This window comes from Sceloporus undulatus, chromosome 3 (assembly GCF_019175285.1).
Source record: "Sceloporus undulatus isolate JIND9_A2432 ecotype Alabama chromosome 3, SceUnd_v1.1, whole genome shotgun sequence".
NCBI lineage: Eukaryota > Metazoa > Chordata > Lepidosauria > Squamata > Phrynosomatidae > Sceloporus > Sceloporus undulatus.
In genome coordinates, this window is record NC_056524.1 from 243,354,417 (window position 1) to 243,368,706 (window position 14,290).

Genomic DNA, 14,290 nt, shown 5'->3' on the forward strand with positions numbered 1-14,290 from the left:
GGGTTTTTTTTGTGTGTGTGTTTCTTTTGCGCAAACTACTGTGGCTGCTGCCTTGTTTTTGAAAGAAGACGCACTGGGAGGGTTGTTTGCCTGGTTTTGATCATTAATCCTGCCTTGCAGTTGCTCCATGTGCAGACTTTGCTCAGCAAAGGGGGAAAGAGGGTAATTTTCAGCAAAGGCTTCTTTCATCAGTTGCAGAGACCTTGGTCCAAAACACACTGCAGAAATAATCCAGTTTGAGACCGCTTTAACTGCCATGACTCAATACTAGGGAATTATGGGAACTAGAATTTTGTGAGATATTTAACCTTCTCTGTCAAAAAGCTCTGGTCCCACAATAAACTACAAGTGATCTCAAACTGGATTATTTCTGGAGTGGGTTTTGGACCATTGAAATAGTTCAAGATGTTCCAAACCTTGGCTCAGTCATTAATCAGAATTCTGCAGTCAAGAAATCAGAAGAAGATTAGCACTTGGAAGGGCAACTGTGAAGGACAAGATCCTGAAATGTAAGGATACATCATTGAAAGTTAAGATTGTCCCATTTCTATGTACGCAGCTGAACTCTCCCTAGAAGCCAAGATTACTAAACTGAGGCTGGCATATTTTGGCCACAAAATACAATAATGCTCACTAAGGCAGAAGACAATAGGAAAAGAGAAGACCACATTCCAGATGAATAGACTCAGGAGTTTATCACATGAGAGGGATTTCTCTTAATTTCGAATGAAAAGAATGTGGGGCCAGAATGCATTCACGTGAATTCACTAGTTCAGTAAATTTACGTGAATTCTAATTGTGTTCAAACTGACTCCCAATTGCCTAAAAACAGCTTGCCATTGCCTCAAATTTGTGTGTGGTAGTCTATCACGCAATAAGGTGAAACCCCATGATTGTGTTCGGACTGACTTCCCATCCCCCGAAATTGCGTGTGGTAGTCTATCACACAATAACGTTAAACCCCATAATTGCGTTTGGATTGCCATTGGATTATACTTCCAATTTTCCTTGTCTGATAAATTCCCTAATCTAGGAAGCCATGACCCTAAGTCAGCAAGGCCTGATCTGGGCTGTTGATGATTGACTTGGAGGTTTCTCATTCATGGAGTTGTCATAAGTCAAGTTTGATTTGAAGGTAGTTAACAACATCAGAAGCAATCTATGAAAATTTTAAAACTCAGTTTTATGGTGTTTGTGTGTTTATGTGGGGGTGATTTGGTGAGTTATTTGGGAATAATGGCCAGAAAAATCAACTAAGTTTGGATAAAAATAAATAGCATTTACGTTTGTGGCTGCTGCAGAGAGATTCCCTCTGCATAATTTAGTATTTATTAGAAATATTAGTATCCTGTTCAGTCAGTCAGCAGTGCTCAGAGCAGCCTATAATTTCAAAGTTATTACTTAAAAATTGCATGCAAACATTGCATAAACCCTTCACTGGTTCTATGATTTGGGAATTGTAGATGAAGCACTACTTATGCATCTAGAAAAGAGAATCGAAAATGTGTTTATTCTTTGACTTATGAGCACAGTATAATATTATACGATGTGCCATGGCAGGGAAGCAAAAAGTCACTCCACAGTAATCATGTATTCATTCTTCTGCTAAATTCTGAAGCCCTGCAAGGTGTTTATGGAAATAATCCATTAGCACAATAACAAAATCTATTAGAGATACTCAAGGAGGGATTTACCTTAAAGAATTAATGACTAATATAGAAGACTGATGTTACATTTCAAGGGTTCTTCAAGATGGGAAACAGATTTGATTCCACATCCTGTAATACTGGGTTTTGCAATCCATGATTCAGTTGCTGTACTTTTGGCACTGAACATGGTTACATAGAAGTATATTCTATTAAGGTGATCGAAATTTGCTGCTATATCTATGCCATTAGTTTGGATCATTTTAACTACTGGAGCTATGTAGTTACTGAATAAAGGTAACACAGGAGATACAGCAAAGTGCTTTATAGAGTTGTGGCTAGATTGCCATCCCAGGTCTGGGATGTGTCACTGAACAGGAGACAATGGCGGGTTACAGACCGCCGAAAAGCAGTGGTTTGGTTCCGCCTCTGCTTGCAGCGTCCGGGAGCCGCAGCCTTTAAACCACGTGGCTCCCAGGCGCTGCAGAGAAGGAGCGCGGAAATCACGCTTCTTCTCAGGCCCCAGAAGAGACACCGCGAGGTACTAGTCGCGCGCTCGCGGCATCATTTCTGGGGCACGACGTGCGGACGCAGTGCGTCCGCTACGTCAAGATGGCAGCGGCCATGTGGAACGGCCGCCGCCATTTTGTGCATGCGGAGCACGTACTAGGGTTAGGGGGTACGGAAGCACCGCCCCTTCCTAACCCTAGTACGCGCTCGTCGCGTACTATATGGCGGTTTGTAACCCGCCATAATACACACACACACACACACACACATATATATACACATATACATACACATCAATAATAGAATTGCCAGCTAGGCAGTGAGGTTTAGTTTTATCAAGACAGAGACAGAATTCCAAATGTTTAGAGAAATTGTAGGTCGTTCTGTTAAGCTATGTAGTCCAACTAAATAAAAATTGAATGGTGGAATCTTTGTAAGTAATAGAGATTGTTCTAAATATTAAGTTCCCCAATGTTTTCAACATGACTTTTAATGTATTATTCAGTGCCTAAAACTACTGCCATCCAGTAAGCTCAGGTATAAAATGTAACAGGTTTTCATATTTTCCTAAGATTTGTCTTCCCTGTAGCTGGGCTGACTAGATCTCATCACTTTGAAGTCACCTTCAAAAAGGTCACTTTGACAGCCAACCTTCTGCCCACAAATGTCAAGCCTGTGTTCTGAGACACATTAAAGGTTATTTGCGGGGGGGGGGGGGGGTATTCAAAGGAATAAAGGATGAAATCATTTCTCATTAGATATTTAAGAGTTTTAAAAATTTAAATCCAGCTGGGTTTCTAAAAATGAGAAACGATGCACCATTTCCAGCGCTGGCTAATTCATGATCCAGAAGAAGGGAGGAATAACCTGTCTCTTTGAGCACAATAGGACTAGCTTTTAGTAGACAAATGGGTAATGTCTGGCCATTCACATTTTGACCATGTTTAGCTGGGGTTAGAAAAGGAAACACAAACAAGTCAGGCACATAGCAAAGAGCAGTGTACAGAACTGTCATAGAAGGAAATTTATTCTTTTTCTATGATACACCAGTATTACGATACTTTACAATTAGGTTGGGTCGAGAACTGGTTGTATGTTCTGTTGTAATGCATTATCTAAATTCTAACCCAAGATAAATACAACTAAGCAGTGTTAAAATATTGTCTGTAAAATTGTTTCCTACACAAAATACTGAACTCTCTAAAAAGTAAACAAGCAAGATTCTGAAAGCAGAGATGGCTGAAGTATTTGATGCCTTACATCCCAAATGTCCCTTTTACTGCCTTGTTGCCACTTCATAGTTCATATTTTTGTCCCATAAGCCCAGGATGGGTGGCTCTTAATTATATCACGTCATCTTAAATAGCAAACAACACATGATTTCCATGTGGACTGGAGAATGCCTTGGCTTTTTGCCTACTGTGGCATTTGGAGATTCATCGAGAGATTCTCCTGAGGAGAGACATTTGAGCAAAGTTGAAGAAACCACAGTTGGTCATACTGTATTGGGCTTAGTACAATGCTGATAGCCACAGTCTTGTCAAAACCTAATGTGGAACCTTAATTTGAAGGGGGATGTTTGCAAGAAACATTTCTGAAATTTCAGTGGAAAAAGAAAACCAGTGATTCTCCCCCTACAAGGAGATTCAAACACAGTGGGCTACATTCAGCATCATCTGACTGGGCTTTCACCTCCGTGTTGCAGACACATGTCCAACCAAATCTGCTAGAGTCTTTTAAAACACTGGATGAATTTAGGGGTTTCTTTTGTACCATGGGATACAACCTGCTTTATTTGCAACTAGGTTTAGCCTAAATTTTAGGAGCACTGTAAACCAGGTTTTGTAAAAAGCTGTTTTTACAATTTCAGAAGGGAACTTGCAGCCACTTCCAGTTTTATTTCGAGGTGTGTGTAGCCTGAGGTGAATCTCACAGACTAAAGCTACCCCCAGCCCCCAGGAACTTCATCACCCTTAACCTAAAGGAGTACTTTAGGCAAATTTGAAAGACTTTGTTTGGGAGAAACAGAAAAGAAAAACATAGAAAACTGTCAGTAAGCCTAGTGAAATTTCTCATGGGAGGTCTGGATGCAGCTATACTATTCTACATCCAAGCTTTTCTACCTAAAAATGCCATTCTTTATTTCTTTTATACATCTATCAATACAGTTTGTGGGATTAACTATTTCCTGCTTCTACATCATTGCTTCTTACAATGAGCATGGCAATTTCTTCATTAAATTCTCCACATTGTTGCTCCTTAGAAAAGGAAAAAAATAAATATATAAAGCCAAGCCCATCACAAGCTTTGCAAGGTCTCAGAGTCAACTCCTGCAAATTATCATACTTGTCTACATGTTTACCAAGAATTACAAAACCTCAGAGGATGGTCTGAAGTGTCCTGAAAAACTGGCTCGCTTTCAAAGGATGGGGCTGAGATGAGAATAGAGTTTGCAGAAATATAATAGTTTCTTTTTCTGCTGAATTCAAACCTCAACCTCTTTCCATTTTGAATATGAATAAATGGGTATTTTGGCACATTCTTCAAAAATGAGATGAAATTAAATTGCCCCCATTTGCATTAGCTCTTTTCAGGAGATACAACTATTCCTGGCATTTAGAGGACCATGTTGTATCTGCCTACTATTTACATGTTAAAATGGAGCCCCTTTTACAAAAAGGAGGTACCAACACTAATTCAGCACTAACATGAGGACTGAAACAAAAACTTTCAAAGGTTAAGTACTCAAGGATTTATATCTACTTGGTAAATTCTAGGGATTCTAGTTTTCACCCAAAAACAAACAAATCTCAAGTTCTTTGTATCACAAGAATGAAAATGTTTCTGAACTTTGGTAAACTGAATGTAATAATGAAATTGTAATACACGAAATTGTTACCCATCACTAGATGGAAGGTAAAATTTTCATTGTTTGATTTCATTCATTTTATAAAACTTTCTCCTTAAGGGCCTGTACCTGAAATTGGGTAAGAGTAGTGGAAGTGTGATAGTTTGGAAAAAATGGGATGTATTCAAAATGGGGGGAAAACAAATGGAAGTGAGATGGATGGGTCAGAAGCAACTATAGCCATGTGAAAAAGAAATGAGAAGATCACAGGCCTACTTGAAAAGAAGTGGGGTAATGCACCATCCTACTCGGAACATGGACCATGGTGCCTGGGAGATTCTGGGAATTCTAGTCCAAAAAAAGTATTCTCCTGCCCCAAGCTCTGAGGTCACTGAGAAATTACTATAAAGCAGACCCCCAGCTGGCCAACCAAGACAAAAATTGCAGCACTAATGCTAATCTAGCTAGGCTGAAAAGTCTGGTGGCTTTAAGACAGGATCAAACAGGGCTCTGACACTTTGGCAAGTCACTTTTCAGCTCGGGGGAAACATAATCCAAATGTTCTCTTGCATTTCTGAGTTCCAGCTTGTGACAACAAAAAACAAAACAGAGATCATAGCTGTTTGGAATCAATAATCTGAAGAATACTTTTCCTTAAAATGACCAAATTGAAAATCCTCTTTTGTGTTGATGGAAATCAGGTTAGAATGAAAGATAAACAAATCACTGTGATTAACAGCCTGTTGGGTTCAATGCAGATGGAGTACCAGTGAATCATAGCCAGGCACCTGAGCCTCTTTTTGTTTCCATCATAAGAACATGACTGGAATAAGGATGAGTTGGTCCATGAAACTAGATGTTTTCCATAAGGTGCTCTTTTTGCAGTCATAGCCCTGTGGGTTTCATATGGAAATAGGTTGTTTGAAGTAGTCTCAAACTTTGAATAATCACCAGAGACGTGTACTACTTGGTCTGGTGTACTACTTAATCTAGGGTCCTTTCACACTAAATATAGCTGCTTCCTATGGAATGCTGGGATTTGTTATTTGGTGCATCACTGGAGCTGCCCAGATAAGAATTTTAAACACCCTTCTCTAAACTGCAAGTCCCAGGGTTCCACAAGATAGAACCATGGCAGTTAAAGTGGAATCGTGATTTAACTGGGCATTGTATATTGGAACATTTCACAATGTACTATGAGAACTATTCCCACATAAATCAATACCTACTAGGAGGTTGTGAAAGTATTGGAGATGAGTTACCCGTAGCTGTTACATTTACTGTTAAGACTATGTAAGAGTTACCTTTAAGACTAGGCCAATGCAAGTCAGGCAAAAGTAGGAGTTCACTTTCTGATACGAAGTCTGAAACAAGGTTGGTTCCAACAAAATGTTTTGGCACATCTTTGCTTTCCATCTTAAATGAGATCAGATATGCAGCCTTCAGAGTGATTCAGTGTTGTGTGCATTCAAATATTTCTTGTAGCTTTGAAGATCCCCCATTTGAACAAAATACAATAGTATCTCTATTTGTTGTAATGGGAACACAACTCAGTATGCACATATGGATTTATATACAGTGATGTCCCTTTTGCTGAAGTCAGTGGGTAGCCTGTTCATACCTATAGGAGTTGTGTGAACACTGGGGCATCTATAAGGGTAATGGGTGGATTAGTTTTTTGTTCATACTACAAAACATCGGCAGTTAACTACTTACTCCCCAGTTCTCTGGCTCTGTGATTATGTGATAATGAAACTTGATGAAAACAAGTCTTGTTACTGTATTAACATAAGACTATTGGTGACTAATGTCTACAAACCAGTTTTTTGGCCAGGATTGTCAGGGCTAAACACAGCAACACATGGCTCAGCCTGAATTATAGATTGTGTAATGCAACACAAAGCAATTATGTCAAAAGGCACATGGCCTTATTTACAAGATGTAGACCTTTGCATTTTGTTACCCAATTTTAACGTTGCATTTTGCATTAAAACTGGAAAATCAACATACCTGCAGTATTATCTTGGAACTCCTTGAACACTGTGTATACTCTGCCACTCGTCCATTGAACTAGATAAGTACATTGGATTTTCCAGAGCCACAAAATTATTAATTAGGCTGGTTGTGACACAGCTTCTGTAGTTCTGCTGCCATGGACAGTTATTTGTATCCAACTTTCTTTCTCTTTCTGATTGATGGCCAGCCAAGAATTTACAAATGATGATGTATATCCCAATGCATTGCCCACTGAAAGCAAAGGATTGAATTTACATTGCAAATACTTTTTAAAATAAACGGTACTATCTTTTTCAATGCACAGCCCAGTTTACATCCATAGTTCATAAAAGATGGCACATGTGAGTGCAGAGAAAATATCAGTTGGTATTTGAGCTCATGGGCAGTGATGCAGCTAGGGAATGGACCTCAGGTCTTAACTACAGGGCTCCACAGCCCAGCTCTCTGTGCCCATGACCATCCAGAATGCAATAGGTGATAGAAACAGTGGAAAACATGCTTGGCTTTAGCACTGGAACCTATGTGACCATGCTGGAACCAATGCTACTCACCACAATAGGTGTTCTTACTTTTAAAACTATTTAAATCCACTTTATAGTTGGGGTTATCCAGCTGAACAGATGTATATTTATAGATCAGGGACCCATTTCACTTATTTTTACTTTAACAACATTGGCCTGTTACAGACTGCCAAAATAAATCTGCTTCGGGTCTCTTTGGAGGTATGCTATTTAAATGATGCATGGGTCCTAAGGGTCTGGAGGTTGCGCCAAAGCCACACTCCATTCCTAAGCACTGGAGTGCAGCTTTGGTGCAGCTTCCGGATTCTTAGGGTGCATACATCATTTAAACAGCATACTTCCAAAGAGACCCAAAGCAGATTTATTTTGGCAGTTTGTAACAGGACCTAGTGTCCTTTTCAACAACAAAATGGTACGCATTCCCAAGTACAGGCATACCTCAGTTAACAAAGCTTCTGACAAGCTCCTTTTTACAAAATCTTTTTATGCCCCCAGCACTTGGACCTTTCCTTCTTCTGTATAGCTGGAAGTTGGGTTTTTTAGCTGCACCACCATTGAGAGGATGGTGAAGGAGAGCTGGAGAAATGCAGACTTTCGATGTCAGGTGACAGCAGTGTGTCTGCAGTAAATAATGCAATAGAAACTTGAGCTGGGAAAGAGCAGGAATGTACTCTAGCCAAGGCTACTCTATTTGTGTTTGCCTGCCTACAACAGGCAAGGTAAAGGACAGTTGTCTTCAGATTCCCTTGCTGAGTATGCATGAATAGCAAAACAAAAAGAAAAGAGGAAAGCAGGTAAGCCTCACCAGCTCCCATCCTCCAGACCCATGTAGAAAAGCCTACCAAAATGGAAATCATAAGATAAGTGGGGGCTGTGGAGATAAAAAGTCATCCCTGGATGCATTTTTGAAGAAGCCTTCAAGTGATCTCTAGAAGTTTCAAAACTATTTTTTAATTTACACAAAGCTTGCCTGACCTGGTAGTATTATTTCAGAGGTGTATATTATTAGTTTTGGACAAAATATTTGCTGAAACATGATGAACTGTCTTTTTTTGTAGTGTATAGCCCTATTCTGCTTCTGGTACCAACTTTTCTGTTAAAGAAGTAATGCCCAGGAACCCACCAGCTTCATTAACAGATATACCTATACATGTGTTTAATATCAGGATAGCTGAAGATGTCTTCTGTATCATTTATTTCTATTCACATGATGGTGCTCATATGGGGTCATGGATAAGAGAAATATTAGCTGAATGTCTAACAACTGAAGCCATACAACATGGTTTCCAGAGAGCAGGCTGTACGTCCATTAAGCCCAGGTTTAAAATTATCTAGCTGCACCACTGAACATAAGGCAGAAAAGCAGAGAAATCCATCAAAAGATGCAGCCAGATTTCATGTATCATTACAAACATTTTCATTTTAAAATGTCTAATTTTTACAGATGATGGTTAACAAAATATATTTAAAGTATAGTAAACACCCAGATGGGAATTCTTTTTTATGTGCCTCATAAGTAGGTAGCCCAAGACTAAAAATCAGAAGAAATGGTAGTAAGTATTGATTTAGAAAAGCATGATCTTTCCCCTGCTGTCAAAATTAGAAATACATTAAAAGCTTTGGCTGAAATCCTGCACACAGTTAGGCTGCTTATACCCCACTGATATCAAAGGGAGGCTGTGATAGGGGTAATCCAAGGTAAGGACACTTGCACATTCAATATCCTATCAGCTCACTGTAACCAGAATGAATGGGTGGGTAGGCAAGTGGTTTAATTTTCATCTTTTAACACACACACCCTCCCCAATTCACTCCAATAGAAAGAAGGAAATCCACTAAGCCAGCTCCATAACTCAGATTGCTCATAGTCTATTTCAGGGGCATGTCAGGGCAGGGAGTTGTAGGGTGAAGCACTGGGAGATTTCAATAAGCAGGGATGGTAACATTGCCTGCCACTCCCCTCAGATTTCTTTGTTCCCTCTGAGTTTAGCAGCAATTCTAGAGATAAGGGGAGAGGGATGACCTTTCTTAGCAACAATATAACATTGTGAACAGAGCATGGAAATGGGGTGGAGGATTTGATTATAAATCCCAGGATCTTCCAGTTACTCAGGTCTGATTTCTCAAACTGTTTTTTTGTTTGTTTTTGTATTTTGTATTTTAGTTGTTGACACCATCTTCTTCTCTTCTCCTGTATGCTTTGTTTAACATTTGTATCTCTTCTTGATAACCTTCTTTCTCCAGATGTTGCTTTTTACTATTCTGCCTGTGAGCTTCCACAGTATCAGGAATGGATATGTTAATATCAGTGTTGGGATTGTTCGATGGTATGAAGAGTGAATAGGAAGCTGTTTCCCCTAAATCACATGAGACAAATCTGTTTTCTTTCCGAGAATAACGCAGCGATGGAGACCGGACTTGGGTAGATGATTGACTGATATTACTGATGATCGATACAGTGTCCATGGCTTCTTCATTATCACAGATTTCAAGTACCTCTAAGTGAATCTTCACATTGGTATCAGCAAAGGTGGTTGGAGAATCCTCGGGGTTTGGCTCATGGCCCACACTCTTGGAGCGATAGACTTCAATTTTCTTTGACGTGGGTGTAATTTTCTGTCCTTCTGTGCTTACCTCATATGTTGACAAAGAGAGGGTTTTTCCTGTGGGCGCATGGAGAGATACAGTCCCTTGAAATGCGCACAAAGGAAGAGCTAAAGCACCACCAGAGCGCTGGAAAGAAAGAAAAAATGCTATTATTTAATCTTGCGTCCACAAGTCAAGAATCCATTGTCAAAAACAAAATTATTTCTCACTTATTGTTTTCGTTGCTGTGCACCGAGTGTGTCCTCTCTTGGATGCTTTTAATTTAATCAACAGCATAAAATACATCACTTTTGGATACAACAACAACCACAATTGTTTGTGCTGAATTATAACAGCACAGCACAAGACCTTCTGCAACAGACTAATATAATTTAAACTTCCTTTTCCTAACCCACCCAGTCCACCCACATAAAATGGTAGCTCTTCTTTCTTACAGGACCTTCAAAAACCACTCCAAGACCAAGGTGCCCAGACCATATATATTCCAGTTAATAAATCTAACAAATCAACAAGGGAAGAAGAAATGTTGTGGGGGTAGCGGGGAGACTAGAAAAGAAAAAGGGAAGTCCCTCCTTCAGCTGCCACAGGTACACAAATGTCCAATGCACTAATTTATTGGTGTCTGTACATAAAACATTATATCATGAGCAAAATAAATTGTGGAAGTTTTCTTTCTCTTCTTTGTTTCTTTTCCCCATATTCCTTCAGCTTTTCAGACTCTGCTGCCTAAGGGCAATAAGACTATGTTTTAAAATGGGTGAGGAACCTCTGGGCTCCAGTTATTTGGTCTCACAGCTTGCTTCTTTCCCATCCTGCCATGGCCAATGGTTAGGGACTGTGAGAGTTGTAGTCCAAAACTGCTGGAGGCCATCGGATGGCATGGCCCTGGTCCAAGAGGTAAAAGAACCCTTAAAAAAAGAAGGCAAAAGGGTGCTGAATATCCCTGGGCGGCATCTGCACTGCAAAAATAATGCAGTTTAACACTGCTTTAACCACCCTGCCTCAATGGTATGGTATTCTGGTTTTGTGAGATATTCAGCCTCTCTGAGAACTTTGGTGCCACAACAAATCCCAGGCAGTTAAAGCAGTGGGTCAAAACTGCATTATTTTTGGAGTACAGATGCAGCCCAAGTCTATGATCCTGTACACCAGGGATTCCCAAACTCTGGCTTTCTAAGTTTTTGGACTTAAAACTCCCAAAATTCCAGACCATTGGTCAAAATGACAGAAGTTTCTTGGTGCTGCAGTCCAAAACACCTGGAAGACCTGAGTTTGGGAACCACTACTATACATGGTTGTTTTAAAGTAAACCCCATGAAGCCAGCATAGGAAAGGTTTGGACAGTTAGGCCTATTTGATATCCAAGTCTAGCTTTAAAAAAGTAAAAAGTCAGCCTGTAAATGACAATACATTGGTTGCCTTAGTAAGAGATTCATGGGGCTGATTCACTATACTTTGCTGCTTGAGGCATGGAAAGTTTTTAAACAGAAAGGGAAATGACCAAAGTTGTCAGGATGTAACTCTCTTAGGTTGTCAGTGCTAGCTCCTTATGTCTACCACCTAACTTCTTATTGTGTGCCTTCATGTTGTTTCTGACTCATGGGGCTTTCTTGGCAAGATTTGTTCAGAGGAGGTTTGCCATTGACTTCCTCTGAGGCTGAGAGAATGTGACTTGGCCAGTGTCATCCACTCAGCTGGGATTTGAACCCTGGTCTCCAGAGTCAAAGTCCCAAACTCAAACCATGACACAATAGTTTTTTTTAATCATCTAACAGTAGGACTGACCCTAGTTCTTCAGCAAGAAAATAAATGTCAAGGACAAGGACTTTCCAAAATGCATCTTAATCATGCTAGTACATGGTTTCTTAGCCTGTGAAACATGGACTCCTAGGAGGGCCATGGCATGGGTGGGTTTCAGGGAGTCCATGAACTATCTGCTAGGTCCCTTAGCATTCATCAGATTCTCAAAGATGATTGGGGAGGGGGCAATAAAAGATTAAACACCACTGTCTAGTCTATATTCTGAGGCTAGGACCTTTATTCTCTTTGTTCTTTTAAAAGATGTGGAAATTAAGTTTGAACCGAAAATTAGATTGTCTGGAAAAAGCCGAAAACAACATTCCAGCTCCACAATGGAGACTGGCAAAACAGAGAAGACATTTTTGAAATGCATTTGCAAATAATCGGTAGGAAATGTACATAATGGTGCAGTGCGTTCGGTAGCCAGCCACCTGTTGCTATCCTGACTCTTGCTGTAAACATCTGGGAGTTCTTCTGCCCTCACTACATCTGAATGTGTGTAGCCTGGAGTTTCTATCTAAAATCCATTTAGTGCCTCTGAAGTGCACAGAAAAAGGAGATGAATGAAGATGGATTGTTCTAACACACACCGAGTCCAAAGTGAGGTAGCTTCAGGCTGGTATAATTAGATTGCTGGAAAACAGGACTGTATCCCGTAGGTCATATGAGATTTCTTGGGATTCATCAATATGAGTGTATTCTTGCTGAATAGAATAGATATCTGTAATCACTATGGAAGTGGTTTCTTCTTGTTCATTGCTACTGGTTCTGACTGAGAAGGCCAGGTAGCTAATTAAGGGTGGATTGTGTCCACTCTCTGATGTTATTCCATTTCCTTTCATAGAATCATAGAGCTGGAAGAGACTCCCACCTTTCTGCTGTCTACTGTCCTAGTAAAATCTAGGTGTGGAGAAAGTAGGTAGGGAGAAGCTGTTCCCTGTTCTGCCAGAGTACTAAACCCCAGAATCATCTGCTTGAGCTGAATAGTGGTATAAGTATAACTATAAGAAAGTACAACACCTCTTCAGGCTGTGCCTAGTTACTGTTAAATTAAACAGTAGAATTAACTGTTGCAAGCTGTATTGCTGCTTTCATCTTGGATGAAAGAGGCTGGAGAAATTTACTGAGGTAAGAGGGCCATCAGTGGCTACTGGGTGTGATGGCTACATATCACTTCTCTCTGGACTCTATTACATGGGAGGCAAACATTATTAATACATGATTAAAACATGGTAATAATGCAATCGGGGGGAATTATCACACACCCTGTGTGCTCCTCCCATTTATGTCCCGTGCATAAATTGTAATGGACACGTCATTGGGTAATAATGGAAACTCCTGTCATTACCCAATGATACATCCATTACAGTTTAGGCATGGGACATGAATGGGAGAAGCATGCAGGGGTGTCATCATCTTCCCCTGGATTGTGCCCTTACTATGTTTTAATCACATTTGAATGATGCTTGCCTCCTCTGTGTGATAGAGTCCTATGTCTGGGAATCATTTGCTGGGAATCATGAGGGGGAAAGGCAGCTGTACACATGTCCTGCTGACAGTTCCCACAGACAACTGGTAAACCACTGGATAAGCAGGATATTGAAGATAGAGCTATGGTCTGGTGCAACAGGGTTCTTCTGCTTTTATGTATGTTTATAGAGTCACATATCCTCAGCCTGAGGGGAAGGCAGTGGCAAACCTCCTCTGAACAAATCTTGCCAAGAAAACCTCATGATAGGTTCACTTTAGTGTCGTTATAAGTCAGAAATGACTTGGAAGACAAACAACAACAAAACAGAGTCCCCATGCCTCTGATGGCATATTGTCCAGGGGAATGGTTGATCTACACTCCAGAAATTGGAGCTAAGGTTGGAAGCATGCAGCCCTCCACTTTGTTGGACCACATCTCCTATCACTACTGGCTACATTGCTCAAGACTACTGGGAATTGCACTCCAATGACATGGGAATCATGTATGCCTCCAGATGTTTTTAGACTTGAAGTCCCAGAAGCCCTAGTCAATATAACCAGTGGGTGATGAACACTGTTCTCTGAAGCCCCTTTCTGAACTTGATACCTACTGGTACTGTTTGAACAGAGTTTGATTTTACTACAAATGTAAAAGAAATATCTTGGTGCTTATAAAGAAGATATGACTGAATTTTAAAGGAAAGCACCTGAAGCTAAAAGAGAAAGTACCTTTCTTCTTATTATTTTTAAGGAAAGAATCCAATGATTTTTGTTCACATCTTCATTTGAAATACTCTGGAAAACAATTATTTTCTCATTAGCATGTTCCTGTCTTTGTACATTATGCCACAAAATGTATTTGTTAAGACTAG

The 14,290-nt window shown here is 40.1% G+C and overlaps 1 protein-coding gene across 1 annotated transcript in view; it reads right to left on the bottom strand.

The window, feature by feature from the left end:
• Positions 1 to 7,880: 7,880 nt before the first annotated feature.
• Positions 7,881 to 14,290, bottom strand: part of GPR149 (G protein-coupled receptor 149) — a 51,068-nt gene continuing 44,658 nt past the window's right edge. The window contains exon 4 of the mRNA XM_042456374.1: positions 7,881 to 10,274. Coding sequence (XP_042312308.1) covers positions 9,702 to 10,274 — 573 coding nt within the window. The 3' untranslated portion in view covers positions 7,881 to 9,701. The remainder of the gene's footprint in view (positions 10,275 to 14,290) is intronic.